This window comes from Acipenser ruthenus, chromosome 16 (assembly GCF_902713425.1).
Source record: "Acipenser ruthenus chromosome 16, fAciRut3.2 maternal haplotype, whole genome shotgun sequence".
In the NCBI taxonomy this organism is placed as follows: Eukaryota; Metazoa; Chordata; class Actinopteri; order Acipenseriformes; family Acipenseridae; genus Acipenser; species Acipenser ruthenus.
Genome location: NC_081204.1, coordinates 2,804,698 through 2,829,437, shown reverse-complemented (window position 1 = coordinate 2,829,437; position 24,740 = coordinate 2,804,698). Strand labels below are relative to the sequence as shown.

The window sequence follows — 24,740 nt, the reverse complement described above, 5'->3', positions numbered from 1 at the left end:
GCTTCATGTTGAATTCTGACAAAACGGAGGTCATGCTTGTAGGCCCACAGCATCAGCTAAAGAATACTCATTTACATAAGCTAGACCTTAGCAGTGTCTCATTGGAACTAAAACTAGAAATGAGAAATTTGGGGGTCATCTTTGATCCTGATCTATCATTTGAGAATCACATTAGGAAAATTACTAAAGTATAATTTTATCATTTGAGAAATATAGCTAAGCTTAGGCCCATTATTGCTGTACCTGATGCTGAGAGGCTAATGCATGCCTTTGTTTCATCAAGAATTGACTATTGCAGTGCACTTTTCTCTGGTATCCCAAAATGGGTGGTTTCTCACTTACAGCTTGTTCAGAATTCAGCCGCTAGAATTCTGACTAAATCAGGGAAAGTGAACACGTTACCCCTGTTTTGGCTTCTTTGCACTGGCTCCTTGTGGAGTATAGAATTGATTTTAAGATTTTGTTGTTAACTTATAAAGCACTGAATGGATTAGCACCCAGTTATTTGCAGGAGTTACTGACCCCGTATCTTCCAAACCGCACTCTGAGATCACAGGATGCAGGGCTGCTGGTTATTCCTAGGCTCAACAAAATCACCACGGGAGATAGTGCTTTTTCTTGTAAAGCGCCTAGGCTGTGGAATGCTCTGCCTGTGTCTGTCAGGGAAGCTGGGACCATTACAGTTTTTAAGTCAAGACTGAAAACTTACTTTTATAAAATGGCTTTCTTGTCTTAGTGGGGTTTAATGTAACTATTATATTGCTGCATTTTTATTATTATGATGATGTATGGATGTGTGTGTAATTTATCTATGTGTGTGTGTGTGTGTGTGTGTGTCCTTTTAATGTCGTTTGAAATCCTTTGGACTTGTCCTTTCTTCCCCAGGGACCACAGATTAATGGAATTAGGCATTTTAGAGTCTGACAAGTTGATTGTTAGCCTTTCTGTTCCTGTCAAACGAATAGACCTTATACACATTACCTTTTAAAAAAAGGATAGGGCGCATATATATACACACACAATGTTGCAGTGCTTTTAGCTTTCCTTGTCTGTGTGTGAGTATGAAAAACATTTCAGGCTTAAATCAAGCAAAGATAAATAAGCACAAGAATGAAATAACTTGCACTGAAGGGGTTTCTTGCATGCGGCTAAAAATAAATGTAAAACTTATATTATAAAAAAGTTTTATTTAAAGCAGAATTAGAGAATCAAAGTGCAGTTGCAAACAATCTCTATCTACATATACAACATATACATAAGTGTAAGCTAAGTAGACTATTACTAACATTCTTTAACAGTGAATAGTCCAATTACTTTTTTAAAGGAAGTGTTATATTTTTATTTGTATTTGGTATAACATTAAAAAAGAAAATGTAATAGGTTAATGCCAATTTCACTATTTCATTTCCATTGCAAAAATGGATGTGTTACTACTTGCTGTATAAAAGCTCAGTACAGGGAGTGTTCTCGAAACCTTGTGAAGTTACATTCTGCTTGTTGTCTTTATAGAGAAAGCCAGAAGCATCCATACTGTTTCTGAGTATCCAAAGGTTTTTAGTCCAGCACTACTAAGGTTCGGATGAGTTTGAGTACATGCTTGATGAAAAGGAGCTCTATAACCTTCAAGTAACGCTCTGTAAATTATACGAGGCATTGGTGGCTTTTCATAGGTGTGTTTAATTTTTGAATGACTTTTCTACCTCTTCTCTGTTGCACCGTCGGCCCAGTATGGCCTTCAGCCATGAGTAGCACTGGTAATGATGTCTCACTGCATCACTGCACATGCTCCCAGACGGTGATATGTACCCAATAAATCACTTTTTACACAATGTGAACCAATGGATGGTAAAAACAGCCAACTACATCCAAATACAGAGCCATAGATTAGCACCATCTTACATATCCTATGTCCAATGTGAAGAGGAATATAAGACTTCATGTTAAAAAAAACAAAAAAAAACTGAGGAGTATTTACAGGGTCAGACCCCACATTATCCAAGTTGTTGAAGAAATCCTGTATTTTTTTTTATTCATGGTTTTTGCTTATCACAGGGCTTTCTGCATGAGCCTCCAGTTTTGCACAGGATCAGATTCTCACACTGAGTGAAAGTGGCATTAGTGTGGAGCGGTTGGGGTTACACAAACAGGGACATGTGAAATAAATGGTGTTACACTTTTCCATAATTGCAGTAAAAGCTTTCCTCAATTCCTCCCTGCCTATCGGCAACCACTGTAAAAGAGAATCATAATCCGCAATGTGTTTTCTTACCTGGCAAACACATAATAAAAGTAATTAGAATCGCTGATTAGAAGAAGAAAATATAATTGTTTTAGTGTCCATTTGCAGCCTCCTTTTTTTTTTGCAGACGTTTGTGCTTTTTTAATATAAGAAACCTCACCACCAGCGCTGCCTTTGATGCAGTGGTCTGCCTGCCACAATGGTTCGTTATAACTACTGATGTGGAAACCAAGAGTCAATGAGTACTTATCAAGCGGTTTCCAGAACATTAGCTGTTTTAGTTGCTGTGTGGACTGGTGGTTTATGGGTTAGTCCATTCGATCTTGCAGTTACTCGGCAAGAATTGATTCCGATCTGAAACACCTCCCAGTTTTTTGATCAATATTATAATTACTCTTATTGCTAGATTGTTTTATAGTTGTGGTCCTTATTGCAATATGTCCGCTTAGGAGGAATGAGAACTGTCCCCTGCTGGCTGTAATGCGGCACACATATCTGTCTCAAATCAACACGGTATTGAAGCGGGGACGACAAGCGTGAAATTAATTGTTCCACTTCATGTGAGGCTGAGGTTCTTCTTTTGAGAGAGTAATTTGTTGCCTCGTGTAAACCAGGAAGATGCAGGATGCAGAGATGGTTGTTTATACACTAGAAAGCTGTTTCCAACAGATGTTTTTGCTTGGGTAAATACATGCTTATCCTTATAAAGATTGCCCAGCTGTAATAAAGTGCTTTGGTAGATGACGGAAAAGTGGTATAACATTACATGGCACAGCATTTTCTCAATTTCCCAAAAACATGTTAAAATGTAATTGCAACAGGGCGACCTTAGTGTCAGGGACATGAAATTAGGAAGATTTGTCATTAATCATTGCAGTGGATTTGGTTCAGATGTCAGCATTGAGATAACATTGTGTAAAAATATACAGTATATATCTGGAGTTATTTTTGAAGTCTATAAACCTCCCGTCTGTGCCTTGTGTTTTGTATTCTGTAATAATAAACTGGTTAAATTGCTAAGATTTAAACTCATTTTAGACATAATTTCTGTCCAGAACTAATTAACAACACTGTCATCAATCTGAAAAGGCTCATCTACTGCACAATGTTTGGTTCAGACGAATGACAGTATGCATTAAGTACAGTATGCATACAGAGACACATAAATAAATAATAATAATGTACAGCTGACCAACAAAATCTTAGATGTGACAGACGACCCTGAAGGGAGTATTGTGAAATCTATATCTGCATGTGTAAGTGTGGTTTAAATTGAGTGCCCAGTTGGTAGAATCATCTGCACAGTTTTATCATTTCACTTTTAATGTTTTCTTGGTTACACTCACTTGAGGAACGCACACAAAAACCTAGCTAATGGCCATTTTAATACAGTAAAGCTGACATAAGCCTTACTTTGATACATAGCAATTTACACTGCAGAAAAGACCCTTAAGATCTTTTATAGGTGATGCATTTTCACAGTGAAGTGTAGGTAATTGGCTATGATTACCCAGCTTGTACTTCTCAACTATTTATTTATTTTTAAGCTGGATCTACCCAGTCAAGCTGTACCGTATGTCCTTGAAAAAGAATAGAAACATCCTCAAACTGTAAATGGAGAAAAAAAGAAACAGGATTGCAGCATTTATGCAGATACTTTCCCTGACCCATACAATGCAATGACAACAGAAGAAAAGCTGCAACTGCTTCCAATTTCAATAGCACAATGATCACTTGAGTGGAGTCAAGAGTGTTTTCCACGTTTAAGTAGCTCAGTGCACCAGATCTAGTAAAACCAGATCTGGGAGGTTAAACAAAGTCTGGGCAGCTTCCGAGCATGAGTCCATGTTCTTGAAGTCTCGTTCCCAACCGTGCACATGGGCACTTCCTGTAAGATGACTTAAGTGTCCCCAAAGACCCCACTAGGAATCAGCCCTTGGCCTCACATGCCCTTTTCTTTTCCTGGTTTAGAGTAAAGCAGTTATCTAACTGCAGCAGACATCTGTGTTTCCAGTAGGCACACATTTTTACTTTGCATGCTTGTCCCTTGACAAACCTCTTCCCTTCATCTGGTCTGTCCTCTTCTGACCAGTCAGTGAATGCATTACCTTTCCCTGGTTATGCTTGAGCCAGTGTATAGCCAGCATCCTGCACTGTCAATGACTTCAAGCTTTTACTGTGTTGCCATTTCTGCTGAACACAATCACATAGCTATTTGTTCACATGCAATGAAATCATTTTGAGTCTGCCATTATCTGTGGAAATGGACTTCAGTGGAGCTACATTTCTAACCTACTGTATAATAAATTACTACATAAACTGCATAATGGATTTCAAAATATAAATGAAAATAATTGCTATAGGTAGTTAGAAATACCGCCTTCTTTCAAATATATTTGAATAAGTCTGTTCCTTTTCTCCAGTAATGTTGCATTCCTTAAACCAGATGTAGATTTGCCTGCTCTTTCCATGTTTTGAAATTCAACAAAACAAAAATAATCCCTGGTTGTGCTTCCCTTTGCCGGTGCTCAGGACTGTTTTCTTTGCTCTCTTTAGCTCATTTTTAAAATCCTTAATTCCACTTTGGCATTCATACCTTATAATTATTATGTATTTAAGCTATTAAAGGCAAACAACAAGGCCACCTTTAAACCTGTGCTTTGGGTTACTGCCCCCTGTAACAGGAACGCCATGTGAAATGTGTATCCCAGAGGATTAGTGGTCTCCAGGAACACACTGGTGTTATACTGCTGGGAAGCTGCTTCTCATCCATACAAGAACAAAGGGATTAGAGTTATTGCACTTTTACTGAGAATACGTATCAAAGAGGAAAGGAGTCGATTCAGTCATATTGACCTATCTGGTGTAGCACGGTATCTCAGATTAGAGTCTCAGTTGGCGCATGTCGTTTTGAAGTGATTATTTTTTAAAAAAAAGGCTTTATTTTATAAATGCTTATTTACCTTTTTATACCACTTATTTTACAGCTTTTGACAGGTAAAACATTTGGTTTAAAATGTCATCAGTTTTATAGATGGTGCAATATTTGTGTTGGATCTAAATCCAGCCCTCTACTTCTGTAATACAACTACTACTAATAATAACCTAGTGCCAAAAATAAAAGATTTTGGGTGGCCCTTTTTTGTTCTTCCTGAATCGGGTGAGCCCCACTCTTCATTCTGAATAGCGCCAATGGCTGTGAGCCTTCCGCTGAAGTGCATCATACAGTTTCCACGGATTTCCTTAAAATAATAAAACCTTGTTTAAGACAAGCCATGCTCTGAAAATCTTATTCCCAAGATGACATCTGTGAACACTGTAGATATACAGTACGAGTCAACATCTGTTCCATTAGCGGCCCTGGCACTGAGAGATGACTGAAGATTTAAAGTGTAGAGAATGACATTTCTCACTGGTGTCGTGGGTGACAAGATCAGAGGAAAGGCAGACGCTCACCAGGCCAGCAAGTTGCAGACTCCAAAAAGGCAGAACTCCAACAAATAGGCAGCTCTCTGCTGCTGTTAATTCTCCCTTTGAAGAACACAGGGCAAATCAACAGTCTGCTCACTATGAAAGGCCTCTGTGTAACTGGCTCTTACTATTTTATTTCATGCCATTTTCTTGAAATAAACAAATGAAACAAAAACACTACAATCTTAGAATTCATGGTTGGGCAGTAATGCTTATGGGGCTGTTCAGTTAAGCCCTGGGAACACAAAGCCACTTTTCCAGGAACAGTGGCTTGAAACTCCAGGAGACTCAGAGATCTAGTTTGAGGCAACTTTGCTGTATCAAACCCCAAGTCTCCCCTGTTGTGCCATGCAGTGGCCTAAAAACTATTTTCCTGAACCTAGTTCCTAGTTCCAAACCACAAAGTGGCTTAGTGTTCCCTCGGCTTTATGTGTACAATGGTGGAAATGGTTGTTACACCAGTTTGACATTCAGAAGGCACTGCAATATTTGAAAGCTGGAATCCAGCACAGGTACATAGTAGTACTTTTTAAAAGTTTAATAGAAAAAAAAAAACAGTTTTAGGCTAAGAAAAGAAAATTGCTTTACCTGATTTCCCTGACATTTTAACTGTAGCAATTATTATCAACAACAGAACTTCATAACATATTTTTTGTAATCCGAAGCTGAGCGATTTTTCCACTGTGTTTAAGCCCTGAAAAAAAGTGGGAAAAAAACTTGTGAAGGACAAAAAGCTAAAGAAACACATTTGAAGTGGATTGTAAAAAGAAACGATTCAACTGTGAAGGGTAGAAACAAGAAAGGACAAAGCAAGTTTTCAAATCAAAGTATGTGATAGCAGTGCAGGAAAGATCTGTGTTTGCAGAATTCTCTATCCCAACAGTTACAGTTACAAGTGTTTTTTTTTTTTTTTTTCTAAATGTACGATTTAATATACTGGGATGGTTTTTGACAGCAACAACTATATTATGGTAATGGATGTTAAGATAAGACCTACAACAGCAGTTCATATTGGGAAGTATAGATCTGGGCTTTAGTGCACTGCAATTATTAAGCGTTTAACGTGGATATAAATTGATTGGAATGGTCTGTGATTTTGAAGCGTTTTGTGTGTTAGATTTCTCGGGTTCTGGTACAGTGAATGTGTTTTTTATTCAGCTGAGCCCATGCTTGAAATGTATTGATCGGGTGGCTACTTGACAGCTCGAGTGCTTTCAGTAGTTAGTAAATCAAGTGGAAGAACATAAAGTAAAGTTAAACTCCTGTAATTCTCAGCTCAGTCTGTCTGTCGATAGCTCCAAAAAATGTTTCACAGTATTTTTGGTGATGACCTTGAATAGAGGCGATCTGGTTGGAAAAGCACAGCATTCAAGAACTTGCTATACAGAGGCGTCGCCCTAAATCAGGTATCCATCTTTGGAGTTTTTTCCCCCTTAAACCACAGATTACTTTTAGAGCAATGAAAAAAAAAATCAAACAACCATCAAGCTCATCCAGCAGATAAATAACTTAGAAAACAAAAAATCAAAACCAGAAAAAAAGATCCATCTATCTTTCTATATAAGACTATAGTTTAGGTAAGTGGGTTAGGGGTTTCAGAAGTAAGAAGCGATGAAACCAGGCACCTTGAGGACAAAAGAAGTGACAGGGTAATAGATGGCAGCAGTTTGACGTGGGAGGAGAGGGTACAGATGTGGCTCAATACTCTTAACACTTCATCTCCGTCCTGCCAGCCTGGGCTTCTGGGAGATTAGACCTGTCTGTGGATGAGGCGGCAGAGCTCCACAAACTCACTCATACATGGCAGCTCTGTAATGAGGTGATACTTCATCCCCTGAGCAACTGAACTAGAACTGCACAAACAGATGTGGACCCACAGAGCCTTTTTCTGTGTTAAGTAAACTCCTACATCCAATCTGAAAGGCTTTTAAAGGTACGGTTTTGGTTCCTGACCGTGTACCTGCCATGGGTCAAATAAAGTTGTGATTATAAAAATGCTGACTCATTGTGACTGGTGTTGTTTTTGCAGCTTAAGGCATTTTAAATTCAAAAGTACAATATGTATGTGAATGCTTAATGTTGAAGGTCTTATTATGAAGTGTAGTAGAGTACTGTAGTTATTCCACGAATGAAGATAGACAACTAGCCTGAGCCTCCGAAGAGGTAGAGTGGGTTTATTTTACAGTTAAATAACCACAGTCCCACAGCACTCAATGAACGTTCATGTAACACACACATAGCTTCATATGCATAAGAGATGGGGGTCATTTCTGTTGATGTAGTACAGATCTCTAGTATATTTTCATTCTAAAAATTGGCTTGGTTATTATTACACTGTTTACCTTCAGGGGACAGACCTGAGTTTCTGTTCCTGACTGCGGTGTATTTGTATTTTCTCAAGCTGCAGACGGCAAGTTATTGTGTAGGAGGGCTTCTTCTGCCACTGCTGTCTTGATGCTGGTGTTTGTGGTCAGTGTTTAAAACGGTACATTTCGGGCTTAATGTTGTACACGGCGTGGGGAATTTCAGCTAAATGTCCATTGCACGGCAAAAGGTTTCCATTGCACTGTAGCCACTGGCACAAGGAACATCAAGACTGATCTGGATCTGCTTCACTGTGTAGTAAAAGCTGGCTGTGATAAGCTTCAGGCTCTGATAGGATGTATCTCTAAGAAGGCTTTTTTAAAAGACAAGGGTTTTGCAATCATTGGTTTTAAAGGGAAAAGGCTCTAATGTCATATCATCAACTGCAGTAGAATTTGTCGATATGCGCAGCGAAGTTAATGACTTTTTAAGTCCGAACCCTGTGATGTTTTTCAGACCTAATAGCACCCGAGGCCACTCTCTCCTAGGCATCACTTTGCTCTTAGTGCAGATGGGATTACAGGTGTTCTGTAAATTGCAAAGTCAGTGCTGTCTGCAATGAAGTTCATTACCCAGAATGTCCAATCTTGACACATTATTATCTTTACAGCATTTTGTCTCAATTTCAATTATCTTCCATCACAGCGCGGCCTCCAGGGACCTTTTGCTGTTCTCTCCATAGGTTTCTGCCCACCCAAGCCGCCTGTAATGCGTTCAGAGTTCTCGGCCAATTACTTTGATTGGCTGCAACATTTCAAACCTCGCTCCTGGCAGGTAATTGTTAGATGTTCAGTTACTGGGAGATGGGGAGAGAAAAAAAAAAAAGGCAACCCAAATGCATGAAAACCATGAAATGTTTTGACAGTGAAGTAGTGGTTTTCTTTGCCTGGTGTTTGTGTGAAATGATCTGGTAAAATAGATGCTGTAGAAGTAAAGCATTACTGTGTCTCCCTTCTGAAATGATGAATGTCCTTGTCTTGGAGCTGGTGCTGTAAGCAAATGCTAATGCCTCATAACTGAAGAGTGTTCCCACTTGTTTTCTGAACTGTGGTTTGCACAGCCCTAAAGAGAATATGCATTTTCTCTTGCACAATGTGCATGACACGGCAACAGAGTGCAGTTCGACCGCAGTGTAACAGCAGCATAAAGCATCATGACGTTATTGCAGAGCAGCACCATTCTCTTACTGGGGTACAGCTGCAGCTGCTGCAGTTTTTCTTAAGACAAAATAAATACCAGCTGTTAAAAACATATTAAAATCAAATACATGTTTGTCATAATGTGCACATCCTTTCAAATAGCAAGACGCTAGGACTATGAAGTGGCTGTAACAATTAGTATAAGGCAATTATCTCCAGGTACTGTACTTATTTCTTATTTGCACCAGCACACTTCAGTTAAAGATCTTTTGATTATCTGCTTATGTTTCATACTTCATATTATGTCAGACTACATTATTGAACAATTAAGTTCTTACATTAAGTTCCTGATGCTTCCTGGTAACTAATAAATGTGTTCTATTTCACACTCCCCCCAACTGTGTAGCTGCCATGTGACCTACAGCCATGTGACCTACAAGGTACCAGGATGTTGATGTTTATCTTTAGTTTTGCATTTCAAATATTTACATATCCTAAAAAAGAGAGAACCAAAAGGTTATGAGCATAATACAAGGGACCAAAAAAGAAACAAGATCTATTGAAATAAGCAAAACAAAAACAACATCTGTTGAGCTACAGTAACAATAACAATAAAGCTTTTACTCAGATAAATATTATACAAGGCGGAGGCAGTCCTATATAAAGTGCTATTGTTTATTGTCCATGCATCTGGGGGGACAAAAAAAACCAAAACAACAAAAAACAGATTTAGTTCCATGTCGGTGTTCTAATGAATAACCTTTCAAATGATTATTTTCCTGAAGGAGATGTATTTTTCCTTTTTGTTTGCTATCATTTAATGAGACGATGAGATCTAGGTTTAGAATATAACTGCGTGTATCCACATTGTTGATAAGCCTTGAAATAACAATTTGGGAGATGGCTCATTTATCATTTCACTACAAACAGGGGTGTTTGGGTTATAGCCCATGCATTATGCAACATAGGGCAAAATATACTTTAAAGAGACACTGAAGGCAGCCGGAGATCAAGAGGCATAGATTTTGGAATCTTCCACCCGCCTCATCTTTTTTTGTTCAGTCTGTTGCACCAGAAACTCATCCTTATGAGTTATAATACCGCACATTGCTAGAGGTAGCATTCATAATGATAATCCTGTTCAATCAGCTGTTCTTCATATGGATCAATAGAATTCATAAGTTGGGATGACAGCATTCCACTGCTCGCACTATCTACTGGTACTCTCACTGGTGGCCTTTTTTGGAAATACACGTGATGTAAAAACACTGCTGTAATCTTCAAGTTACAGCTTTTTAGACCCAAATCCAAACCGTGATCCTGAACCTACCTGCAGAGGATATTTTACGTGATGAAATATCTCCCCATGCGCATGCAAAACTACAATGTATTATTACACAATACTGGGTTAGGTCAATCTTGTAATTCAACAGGAAGCAGATAATGTTGGGATGTTGAATTGGGTACAAATTCAAATATGAGTTTTAAATGGAAATGTCCTAAAAAAAATGTGATTGTTTAAGTTGGGGAAATCCAAATCCAAAATATGATTTCCTTTTTTACATTCCAGTGAAATTCTTGTCCATTAATTCTAAGTTTCACGCTGGCTTATAACACTGTTCATACAAACAGACTGTCCCTGTAAGCTGGGTCACAAAATACTTTATTGATGTAGCACTCAATCAAGCTGTGCATGGAATAGTCATTCTTCTTATCTCTGCTTTACAGAAATACAAAGAGTATGAAAAATCAGTTCTCGTTGAAGAAATCGATGGCCTACGTCTGGTCAAAAAGCTGGCGAAAGATATGGAAGAGATGTTCCACAAGAAGGCTGAAGCAATGAGAGTGAGTACCTGTTACGCATTTTAAACTGCTAACGCTTTAAACAGCAGTGCTATAGTGATTACAAAACACCAGAAACCAACAGTGACGTAATGATCTAATGGAAAACGATTAAACACACAGCGAATAAATACCTTCATTATTCATCAATTGCAGTGTAAATAGAAATAAACATCCCGTAAAAGTAAAAATACTGGCACTGTTTCTGATGTCGTTTTAACCTTCAGCCTGCTGTAACAGGGATTGAACACTTGTTATTGTTTTCATAAGCATGTTTTATATGATAAATGCATTGGATTGGAGCCGGATGCTCACTTTTCCGTAAGGGATGTATGATGTAACATTCAGTAATCACTGCCCCCTTCCTTCAGGCAAGAGTAGATCTCAGCCTTATTGTGTCAAACCCTACCACAGCACAGTCCGGGGCTTTCTGCCATTGTTGAAAGGCAGATTCGTGGATCAGTGTATTATGACATTTGTAGTATATGCATAGGTTTTGTGGTTTGGTAGATAAATCTATATATTTTCCCAGAAACCTACATATCAGAAATATTCAGGAGAAAAAAAAAACACATCTTTTTTTAAAAGGGTAGTAGGTTTAATTTAAATGTTACGGACAGTATTTGCAGACACCACAAAGCTGTGCATTTTCCAAGAATTAAACCTATATTTGGTTAAAAATAAAAGGTCAAATGAAAAGCTAGGAAATATAGAATACACAATGCAAGTGTAGTTATGTTACTCCATTCTCCATGTTAATATTGCATTTAATAAAAGTTGCATGATGCTAGCTGGTAAAAGTTCCATTCAGTATTCAGTGCGTGTTCCGTACACTGTCTCAAGTCTCCTAGGGGTTGTGACAAGGGCAACGCTTCTCTGAGCCCCAGATTTCTTGTGCCAAGGGGATTCCTGAGTGATTTGTTGAGGCAGCGATTCAAAACGAATCTGAGAGATCTTTCTCTGTCAAGGAACAATTGAACAGTCACGCTACTTTTTTTGTTGGTGGTGGCGTTAACATTGGTGCTTCCAGTAATGTAACGGACAGTGTTGTGTGATACACTGCTGTTTATGGATTCTGTCCAGTCCCTTGTCAGTGTGGTGAGATGAGGCTGGAAGCTCTGGGAGCGCAGATGCAAATGAACCAGTCTATTTTGCTTTGTGGTTAAGACGCTCCCTTGCGGCGTGCGGGGTCGTTGGTTCGTGCCCAGCTTGCGCCCCCGTTACAGTAACACTAAAAGAAATGTATACAATTCAATGACAAACCTTTCATCTATAATCCCCACATGTCTAGTACAACTGGTACACCAGAGTGCAACCACTAACTCTGTCCCCCAGAGGATTTAGAAATAGCACTTTGATTTTGTGTTGTACAGTATTTCTTACTGACGTATTTATTAAGCCCAATTTGGAGCAGAGTGTTGCAAGGGGGCATGGTAAAATACCTAAAAAAAACCAAATTTTTTTCCCAATTGTCCTTTGTTTTGTTCTTTTTGGTTATTTTTAAAAGCCGTTATAAAAAGCCTTTTCTATTTAAACACATCATCGACTTTTCAGCGTCACAGAATCTACTGCAAGCACATGCACGTACACATGCGTATTTGGTTACTGAAAATAAACATGGTTTTGACCCCCAGATGCTAGGCGTTTAATGGAAAATAATTTCATGTCGTTTTAATTGTGCATTTGATGTGGAAAGGTTTGTGCTCCCTACTGCCTCCGGGGAGCTACAGGACCCAGGTGGAGCTTCTTGATAAAATACATTTTAATAGAGAAACATAAAAGAAAACTCATCTTGGCTATTTCACCCAAGGCTCAGTTATTATCTTGTTATTGCTGCTTTACAGCAAAGAGCATGGCTCAGCTCTGTGTTATAATGGCCCTGAGCCTTTTCAAAAAGGAGTGCATTGATTTTCTTCTATGAGCATTATGTTATTGTTAATGAAAGATGTATTTTGAATACAGCTATGCAAACATGCAGAGATAATACGGCAACAGCTCATTCTATAATTATCAGCTGAGAAAATTTAAGGTGCTGCAAGCAGTGTTTTTTTCTTTTTTGGTGGCTGTGATTCGCATTACTGCCGTTTTGTATGAAAAGTAATTGTTGTACAGTAATTCAATTTCGGTATGTACACGCTTCACTTCACTGGTGGGCTTTATCTGCAGTAGTCTAAGGCTTCAAACCATTTTATCACAAACTTCCACTTGCTGTCACATGAGGCTCCATCTTCTGGTATACAATCATTTGCATGCCATGAATGTCTCGGATATGAAATTGGTTTTTAGTTCACAGGAGTTAAATCTGGAAGGCGTGAAACAAAGTTTTGCTGGAGAGGAGCTTTGTTAAACGGTGGATTGAGACACCACAAAGTCTGGTTATAATAGAAATACAATAGAAACATGCAGTTTGTTAAAAAGACCCCAGTTATGCCGCTAGTCCCGAAATGGTCGCAGCTGGGGATGCTTTGAATGCCAGCATTGGAGAATCATCTGTTTCTGATGCTGTGCACTGAGCCTTTTGGAACTGCTGCTAATGTAGTCTTTAATCTTTGCAATATTGGGTGCGCACTGTCGCTGCACAGGGATTTACAGAATGGTGTCATTGTATCATTGTTACTTGGTTTAGAGCAGTTTTCAAACGTATTTGTCTGAGGGGACCCCTTATTTAAAGTCAGTTTTGAATTGGAGTCCCCAGCTGAAAACTAAAGAAAAGGCAAACCGCAAACAATAAAGATGCACTGCCCTGCAGCCATTGTAAAAGTTCAATTATAATACTGTTTGCAAGTGTCATAAAGCCGATCTCTTACCACAATATTTTTATAGGACAACATTTTAAGGGCACCCTTAGCGAACCCCAAAGGGTCCCCGGATCTCCGTTATGAGAACCACTGATTTGGAGCTGGAGTCTAAGGGGTTGATGCCAATAACATGGACAGCTGTGACCATCTAAAGCATATTTTTCAAAATTATACATAGAAACAAATATTAAAGGTGATTTATGCAGTAGAGCCAATCTAGGAGCAGTAGTACTTTCATAAAAGCCATGTTGTACCAAGCTTTTGAACTACATGAATGAGCAACTGTATGTGGAGCCTTCCACAACCTCCTCCCCTTCCCACTCAAGGGGTTTAAATATCCACCCACCTCCTGCTTCTTTACAGATTTACTTGAAGTATAATTTTGGATCACCACAATTTAGTGTCAAGGCTGCTGATAGAATGACAGACTGGAGTGCATATTAACATTACCCAGCAGCTAATGTCAGGGGGGAAAGCATGGTTGTCACTGTGTAGGACAGCGGAGATGTCTAATTTAAGATGAATGTGGGAGGAAGGAACCATGGTGTCAGGAGCAATCGGCATTCGAAAATGGATGACAAACCCAGGCAAGAAATTTCTAAAGCATTGGCGACCAACACCTATGCCTGATTTAATCATTGTAATTAAATGGTAGGGTTTCTCAGTAGGCCTTTTGATATGCTGTTAAATTGATTACACATTGCCCGTTTTTACACATTTTTTGTCTTAAAACCAGTCTCTGTAATTGACTTAATTGCCATTCCTTATATCATTGTCTCATATAATTCATGATCTTGAAAAACAATGTCACACGATGTCGAGTTTACAGCTGTTCTGCTGGGGTACGGTTTTGTAGTTCTCTGGATGATGGTATTGTTTTTGGTGTTTTAGGTGTCGCTGGTTTCTGTGTGGCTGGCAGTTAATGGGTCACAGTTAAGTGGTCTGTTACTGCCTGACAGCTGCATAGAGTAATTAAAACCAGGGCTTGCAAGTGATGCAAACAAAAGAGTATAATCATGTGGCAACATAATCAAGTATTGATGTAAACAGGATGTTGTAATCACTGCTATGTCCTGTAAATAAAGGAATATGATTGGGGTTTCATGGCTGGCAATTTAGAAAAAAAAAAACTAACATGATAATGTGTCATGGCTCTTGTGTGTCAATATAGGCTGTTAAAATGAACATGACTGGCATGTGAAGGTCCACAGTAATCAGGGTCATTGTTCAAATATTTAACGGGGAAAAGCAAATGTCATATTTCACATGGGTTTATCCAAAAATGGGAAGAAGAAATCATTACTCAGTCAAGCAAGAGTGTTTTGTTTTATTTTTGTTTACGAGAAGACTGACAGTATGGTCTCACCTATGCTGATACGTTTGAATGGACTGGCATCTATTGGTTCAAGTTATGTTTTGCAAGCTCTACGTCTCTGTGGTATATTGAAGCTATTGATAACAGTTTCCTTCCCTTTATATCAGCAACATGGACCCTCCATCCTCATGCCTATAGCCATAACCAAGCACATTGCCTCGCTTTCCTTCATGGCTTGGCAAGCGCTCCTCCATCCTGACAGGGACATTCTGTCCTGGGCCTGTATATGAAAGAAGACTCAACTGCACACTTAGGATATTATTAACAACCTCAAAAGAAGAGAATCAAGGAATTTGCACAAAGTAAAACATTTTATCAGGATGTTTCAAACATATTTCAAGAGCTTGTTTTAAAGGCTATTGGTTTATTCATTTTTCTAATTTGTGCACATTCCTAAAGAGACAGTGTTGACAACAGCTGTCATCATGCAGCTTGACTGACAGCCAGCAGTTTGGATGTACGCTACTGCAGGGAGGGTTTTACAACACTTAAGGTCGTGGTCTGTTTTTTGCACCACAAAGGGAAGTACATTTCTTAATAACCTGAACCTAATCAATGGGATTCCAGCAAATAGAAAGACCAAACAGCTAACATTCTTAAATGTTTTTTCCTTTGGTAACCCAACAGAAAATAATGTGCGGTTGCATGAAAAGGGTGAAGACCAGATGTTTATGCAAGATATTTTTGGATTAAATGATCGTTCCTGCTGTAAAGATTTGACGACCTGAATCCAGCCTTTTGTTCTTTTCACTGAGCCGTCTTTCTTCTATTTTAGTTTACCCTGTGGCAGGCAGCTGACAGGTAAATTACAAGGGGCGTTTAAGTAAAACGTAGAAATATATACAGACGTTAATTGAATACATTTTTCACAGTAGCTAATGTTCATGGCACTCTACCCACAAAGACGCCCACTTGTTCAATCACAATAGAACTGCATGGTTTACAGTCAGTAGACTGGTTCAGGACCAATGGGACAAGTATATGCATATGGAATGAAATCGCATTTGCCAGTCCTTTTCATTTCACTCTGCCATGTAGTGCTTCTGATACACCCTCCAAGCCAGGTTTCACTTGAATGGTCATTATACATTGTTAACAGTGTTTTGTCCTTGAAACTGAATTTAACTGTTAGTATAATGGGAGAATTCACTATACAGCAGTTACTGTCTTCCTAAAAAATATGACTATAATATATGAAATAGCTCCCTTGGAAAAGTATTGAAAAGCTATACATCAGCTGCATACATCCCCTCTTTGTTTAATTGTTATGTGTGGTTTAGGCATTTTAGAAACAAACATCTCTTCTCTTCCATCACAAATTCCCAAATGACTCGCTCCAAATTATACATCTGCACAAGTGCTAGTCAGATCTTCCGTTTCCCTTCAGACCGTGTCTATGGTAATGGCTGAGCTTTGACAACTATGATTGCAAGTATTTATTTAAAGTATTTTTTGTATAATCCTCCCAATTTAAAAATGTAATTCTATGATTTTTTGTTGTATTTTGTTTTATATTTGCATTTTGTTTTATTTTGTTTAATATTTGCATTTTGTTTTTATTTCGTGCTATTTCGTATTTGGGGCTCTATATAAGATGATTCAATGTCTTCCCAGTTAATATAATTTTATGCTCTTGTTGCTGCTTATCTTTTATGTCACTTTTTAGAAGCAGCTCCCATTGTGGAAAAAAAGAACATCAGCTAAGCCTGGTATATAAAGATTCCATCAGAAACAGCAATAATGAAATGTTCCGACAGTGTAGGTAGTGTACAGTAATGCACTTTCATGAGGGTGAGTACGTGGATCCAGTGTTTTGCAGTCTGTATACTAGCATAGCATCTCAATAACCCATGGGCTTCTTCCCTGAACATTACTGTACAGTGGTTAGCCTAGGTCACCTTTAAAGCAGAACAAAATTAATAATTTATTTAGATTTTTAATGTCAGATGTTTTAACCTGAAATGTACAGACAAGAGGTTCCTGGCTCTGTCTAGCGATGAATCTAAAAAGAGGGGCATTTCCTGCAAGAATATTAAAAACAGCATTTATGTTTTATCAGCTTTTTTTTTTTTTAACATTCTTATATGGGTAATGTATTTCATCTTTAGGAATGGGATGTTTGTCAAACCCCTTTGATCCACAGATATTATATTAGCAGGACCGTATTGCATTTTTAGCAAGCTGTAACATATTTCTTCCGAATTGCACACAAGAAAGCTATGAACTTTTTTTAATTTAAAGACTAATTAAAGAGTAAACCTGTACTGCATGGTCAGCTTGAAGATCTTTTAAAGTGGCCCTTGTGGACTGAAGTCCACTGTATACATTTCGCAGTAAAAGCGAAATCTCTAAAACTGGAAAAGTAGTCACAGCAGAGTTATTGCAAAACTTTGAGGACAGTTTTTTCTAGAAATCAAAATGGGATTTAAAACAAAACAGAAAATTGTACGAGCATTTTAAATGAACAGCTTGTTACAATATTTACTTTTCCTTAACGTAGTTTCTTTACTGGTTTAGTGAAAGGTTGTCTCTGTATTGAATGCACTTTGTTGGAGATTGTGATTGACCGCCTGCTGCCAGTGTCCTCCAAGACGTTCTTGAAAAAGAGACGTTTCCATAAATATATCCATCAGAAAACCAGACATTGGTGTAAGGTTTCAATGTTCTGAAGCATTTCTATGGTCAAAAGGCAATTACAAGTATTCCAATTTATTAACTGATTCCATTCTCTTCTTCTCCTTAAATCCCTTATGAATGCTCACAAAGAAATGACGTGTAAACCCTTTAAACTCGTATTCTTGTCTGCTTTTGTTAGACACAATCTTCCGAAACAGTTTTTGCATTCATTAAAATGAGTGAATGAGGTAGCTTCAGTGATGCACAGCCAACTGCGAGTCAACAGGTCATTGCAAAGGCACTGCTGATGCTGTGCTTTATACTTAATGAATCTTTATTGGCAACAAGGGCAAACCTTGACCGTGTTCACTGACTCCAACCATGCCAGTCTTGAAAGTAATACATCCTTTTTCAGAACATTTAAATGCAAATGAACTTGTCTGGACCGTCACCCGCTTGTTTTAAAATATATCTGGTACTGACACATGTAATATATTTGAAATCTACTCATTAATGAATGGATTTATTTAATACCTGTCGGTTTTAAACACTCAGGGGCAATTACGGGTATCAACACAACCCTAATACCTTGTTGGTCAGTGTTCATCGTTTAGTACTAAGGGATAGATTCAATAACCTCTGCTATCTTTCTGGTGTATGGTGTTATTTGGTGAGACTTCCTGAAGTAGGAGGACATCTCCTGAAAAATATGCGACTTGTGTTGCCTTGGTCTTTAAACATGGCAATTCTACTGCTATGCAACCACAAATGCCTGCTTCATATACTTTTGCATGACAGAGGTAGCATACACTAGCTGCTCTGTTGCCATGGCGAAGTTATCATGACTGTGACCAATTTAATGGTACAAATATCACCGGCACTGGCTGTGTTTGTGATGCTTTTCTAAAAGCACGATATTGGGGTTTTAAATGTGTCTTTCTATCACAGTTAATAACCATCCCAATATGAGTACAATACAAAGACAGGTGAATAATGCTCAGCTAATAGTGGTATGCCTCGCCCAGTAATCAATCTTCTAATAGCAAGATACATTTTTAACCTCTGGAGTGTTTTAATGTGTTGAAGTATGAAAGGTTAGTCATACCTTTTCAAAATTGTTATTTATGACCAACAAAATAACACTATGGACTGAGCACTCTGAAGGTATTCATTAATTCTGGCTATCAATAACGGGTCTATTCGCATTTCAATTCATCAATAATACAAAGTGGACTGATTTTAAGTTGACCCTGATTTATCCAAGGCAAGGTGGAGACACTGTACTCAAGCATTGCAGAATACTGTGTGTGGTTTAGAACAATAGATATATATATATATATTGTTTTCCATGCGGTCCATCACATGTAAACTGTTTAGTTCTCGCCTGTCAGGCAATCTGGGATCCGGCACAAATTAAATGCTCAGGATTGTTGTGTTCTGTTCTTTTAATATTCTCAGTTCTGTGCTTTTAATTGTTAATAATAATCACATGCATAAACTGCTCACTTGCCAGGTGTTTACAAATGCATAGCTGACTTATTTCACCCCTTTTTTTTATTAATTTAATTTAATTTTCAGAATATATTAACTGAAATCATGAAGTGTTTTGTAAGCTGGGCTGGTGTAACCCTGTGTGGTTGGGACACCTCATTTATATGGTTTAGGTGCTTTTAAAACAATCACATTGACATGTTTAACATTTTACCCATCAAGCATTCCTTTTTTTGTCTTGATTGCTGCAGGTTCTTCTAGATTTACACCATTTAATTACATAGCAACCTAACGTTTAATAAACAGTTGGTTTTGACACATTTTGCTTACAGATCTGAAAGTCTTTGAGGTTGGAACAGAATCTGAAACAGAATCTGAATGCTTCCCTGTGCTTTCCGGGACGACTTGTCGTGAGACCTCAAGGGCTCACTGATGCAGGCACTACATAAAACGTTTGTCTACTTGACTTGTTTCTCAGAAGTTTTACTTAAATTATCACAATGAAGGACACATGAGCCAGTGACTGTGGGTAGTAAATTGAAATGTAGAACTCATCTTCAAACCTGTTTGACAAATCTTTGTTTAAAACAAAATAGAAACTGAATGTTGCTTAGTAAGAATAATGGTAACACTTTAAAATAATGGCCACAAAATCATAATGAATTCCAACTGAATAGCACAGTAATAACTCCCGAATGAATATCTTATGCACTCCTTCGGAGTAATTCATTTTGAATTCTGCCCTGGTAATTCATGTCGATTTTTAATTACCCTTATTCATTCAATGTTCCTTTGTAGCAAATGATGTTGACTGCATGTATAAGGCATGCATTCCTGCATGAATTAACACTTGATTATGTGATCAACATAATTTGTTACAAAGAAAGAAGGAATGAATATGGGTAAGTGAATCCATATGAATTAATAGGGCTGAATTAAAAATGAATTACTTCAGAAAGTGGAAGTGCATAAGATATTCAGGTGTTATTCCTGTGGTATTCAGACAGAATTATGAATTTGCAGTCATTATTTAAAAGTGTTACCAGACTAATAATAGCACATTGCAGTGTGTTTAAAATATTGCAAAAAAAGTGAGGAAGTTTGAAATCATAGAACAGAAGCCTTGAATGTGTTAAAAAATAAACACAACCAAAATCACTCTTTTAGGAGAAGAGCTGAACAGATAAGAAGCTGTGCAGTTCTGCTGTCAGTTACAGCCTTTGGGTTCATTTATATCACTAGATGTAAGAAGCCATTCTATTCCAAGTCTTAGATAACATGGATGTATTGCTTATAAAACTGGACAACAGCTTATCTTGTGCTGCCAGAGTTTGTGTTCGATTCTTATTAGTTTTCTTAAGTTTAGAAAGTGTGTCTGTAATATGATGTACATACAATGTTGTAGTGCTTGAAATCCTGTTGTTTTTCTCTGTGCTTGGAATGAAAGTATAGACTGGCAAAACTTGAATGTGTTTGATCTGCAGTCCACACAAAGGAAGCATTCCAGTGATTTAATTTTTGTATTGACTATACTGTAGCCTTAAAAAATAATGACTTGGATTGGGACATGGATGCTGTCATGAAGATTATAGAGAAACTGGAAGGTTGTAAACAGGCATGCTGCAAGGCCAGTGTTGGGATCTGCTAGAACAGTGGAAGGTATTGAGTTAGAAGAAAGGAAAGGGTCAAGGTCACTGGTAGTTTCCCTGCCTTTTGAACACAGAAACATAGCTGCCAGACACTCAAAACTAATACCATTTTCAGATTATCAAAGAGAGAAAAAAAATGCTTCAAACCATCAATAAAACCAACAGAGTGCCTGTAAACATTACAGAGAAATTGGTTTCCTCCAAAGCCCGTGCTATGGAAGCTTTTATCAGATAGTTTTACTTCCTATACACATTATATACAACATGTGTAGGGAAGGCAGTGCATGCTTTACCAAGGTGCTGAACAGTATCTTGAGAGATGGCAATTCATTCAGTCATTAATACTTCATGCAAGTGGTACAACTAGGTAGGCGGAGGACCGTGATGACAAATGAGTCGTTCAAGTTCATCCCAGACATGCTTCTATGAGGTTCGCTCAGCTTGCAGGTGAACTAGGGCTGTCATCTTCAGGTTCATATCCCAAACTCCCTTAATAGGCTTAACCTCTATTATACCTCCAAAAATAAAAGCGCTTCCAAGCTCACGCAGAACCTGGATGCAGGTTAAGCCCTTAAGGGACAAGAGGAATTGAGCGGTTGTTCAAATGGGTTCTTTTTAAAATGCACTTGAGAGTGACTCATGTATCACAAGGAAACTGACCAATTACCTTTTTTTTTTTTTTTTTTTTTTTTTATAAACACTGTTTCGTGCCCCTCAAGATAAGAAAGTTTGCATTTTTGTTTGTCGGACACGCAAGTGCCTTGTACCTTAAAGGGTTAAAATATTTAGTTTTGGAGACTGGAGATCTCCATTGCTGTCGGATTTCAAAATGTGGTCTGCTGTGTACGAGTCTCATCAAGCACTCAAAGCAAATAGAGGTCATGTTGTGTAATGGTAATAGTTTGTGAATCAGGTGCCGTTTCCATTGAGTCTTTATGAGGTTATCAGCATGGAGATTCCATGTGCTTTTGGAATGGATAATACCATCCTTTACGGAACAGGTCAGTAAAGCCCCGTCTTGCAAGAGACACTTTAAAGCTTCATTCTCACCATATGTAGCTTTCAAATGCTCATCAGGTCATCCTGAACCCAATCTGTCATTTTGTAATCTTTTTTTGAAATAAAAGCAAGGAAGAACTAGAATGAAATTACTCTGCAAGTAATTTGAAACATAATATTACATCAGCACTCTTTTTCATGTAATACATGTATTTAACCGGTGTTGGTTTTGATTCACGACTTCAGAATGTAGAAAATCAATGGGCATTTTTACATCAAAGTCAGATGCCACCAATTTCATCTTCTGTTTTGATTGTAGCCGAAACTAGAGGTCATATTAGAAAGGATTCTGATTGCTCTGGTGTTATCACATCAATTTATTTTACAAAGTTAACCAAGAAAAAGGTACCACGACGATAAATGACCTCACCTATAAAATAATGTAGTCACTGCTATCTGAAGACTTTATGTTCTGTATCAGTGAAAGGGATTACATGAATGCTGAAGTAGGTAGCAAGGTGAACTCCAATGTAATGATTCAGCCAAGAGAAATGTCTAAAGGTATCTGTCTGACTTTTGTTTTTTTAACTCTTTCACAGAGACTTGTAGAAGCTGCTGAAGAAGCCCATTTACAGCATGAGGATGACCCTGAGTTGCAGGTAATTGTGTATCATGGTTAATGCATGTATTTAGAAAGTGAGAAAATGAAAAATATATGTCTAACAAGTTAGATGATCTGTCCTAATAATGCAACTTGAATATGTACAATGACTGTGTGACTGTGGGAATGACCCTCCAGGACCTGTTTCTTCAATGTCCAACACAAAATACCCTGAAACCTTGGATAAAGCACTAAAGGATGGCTTTGTGCTTGTGTACTGTCCATGTGTGATTCCATCACCCTGTTGTCTTGTATAATTGTAAACTGCAGAGCAGTGGTAATACACAGCGGATTGTAGGATGTATTTGTATCCACGTATCTAGTTCTGTGTGAATGTTTATATATATATATATATATATATATATATATATATATATATATATATATATATAGAGTTTTAATTCAGCACTTCCTTTCTCTACGCAAACATTCTGCAGGCTACAGGGCTCCTAAGCTTCCTAATCTGGTCTTGGCTCTATGACTTTTAAATTAAACTGCCTCCAGTCGTCATTTTTATTTGGCTATGCTACAAATCCAATATGGTAAGTTTAGGGCTCTGCCTTCAGTATTCATCATCACATTGTAGAATTCAGTGGTGCGGTAGGAGAAAAAAAAAATCTTCAAAAAAAAGTAATTCCGACAGACATAAAATGCCAATTTTGAAATGCAGGCAGAAACATTTCTAGATCACACAGACAATCACAAAACCATCCGTCTGTATTGCACTCATTTAGTAATTTGATCTCTAAGAGCAGAGGATTCTGATGATTTTAGAGAACTGTCGGTGAGTGACAGACTTGGTATTAAAGCAGAGCTTTTTCTTTTTTTTCTGAGGCAGTTTTACAGCAGCTTACATGAACTTTCATATCCCGGTGATAAGGCTGTCTTGCCGGAAACTAGAGTTGAGACATTTTATAGTCTGTGTGTGATCTGAGGCTTGTTCTAGTCTTGGGGTTCTGATTTAAGCTATATTAGTTTGGCACTTTCAGTGGGCAACTGGAGGCTTTGGGGAAAGAACTAGAATTCACTCCTTCGTGCACAGAGTCAGGATTCAGTAACATAACCTTGATGTTTTACATACTTTATAAATGAGTACTGTTACACCAACAGGCACACAATTGTGAATATAAAAAATTAAGTAATTCTACTTGCAATATATTCACAGTTTCTTGTGTGAGAGTTAAGAGCAACTATTCAGCCACAATCAGTGACTTCTCAAGGGACTTCTTCAGGCTAGTGGGAGAAAGCCTGGAGCAGAAATAAGATCAGCATGTTTAGATATGTTTAGATATGCCTCCATGTTCTCTGGCTATCGCAGATATACAGTAGGAGAGCTGCAGGCACAGCATCATGTTCTTGTCTCACAAATGGGAAGATGCACTACAAGTACATTGGGCATGAGGAAGCTCAGGTAATACCCAGTCCTGTACCTGCGCTGGGTATTACCTCAGGAATTAACATATACAGTACATGCATATTCATTTAAACCAAACTACTGTACACACATTTAAAAAAAGAAAACAGATTGCACGGTTAAGCATCAGGGTCATTCATTCCACACTGTTGGGTTGTCCTTGGCATTTTGTACAAAGCAGTGCGCTGACGTGTCTTTTTAAAATAAAGTGTATTAAAAGGTTACGGATTTCGAGTGTCCGTTTCAGGTCTGTTCATTTTCTTTGTCCCGCCACTCTTGTCGAATATGTAGCCCAACATATGCAGGGCTAGTTCTTTTCATCAGGGGCAGTGTTGATGACCAACCCAATGTTTGTGCATTACTGCAGCGAGTCTTACATTCATCAAAAGTACCCTAAAAGCCATTTATATGTCAGCAGGATTAACAGGACAGTAACATTGTGGTAAGAGACTTGTCATTTTTTACTGCCACACTCCATTAAGCTGAATCAATTCTTAATCTCAGTTCCAGCGACCCCTTCACAACCTTTACGGTGAGATTGTTGTTCTTTATCAAAACTCTCATCACACTATCTGCTCAGGCCTGAAATAGCACTGAAATGATTAGCCGGGGTAAAGGGAGTTGTGCTTGAATATGGATTTAGTGCAGCAGGGATTCTTCCAGGGAAATTGCTGCTTTTTAC

General features: G+C 38.1%; 1 protein-coding gene across 2 annotated transcripts in view; it reads left to right on the top strand.

Annotated features, from left to right (window-relative positions):
* The window catches only part of LOC117412410 (voltage-dependent calcium channel subunit alpha-2/delta-3-like), a 138,912-nt gene that overhangs the window by 19,597 nt on the left and 94,575 nt on the right, over nt 1-24,740 (top strand). For both annotated transcript variants that reach the window (XM_058988400.1, XM_058988401.1), the window contains exons 3-4: nt 10,942-11,058; nt 22,583-22,642. In XM_058988400.1, coding sequence (XP_058844383.1) covers nt 10,942-11,058; nt 22,583-22,642 — 177 coding nt within the window. The remainder of the gene's footprint in view (nt 1-10,941; nt 11,059-22,582; nt 22,643-24,740) is intronic.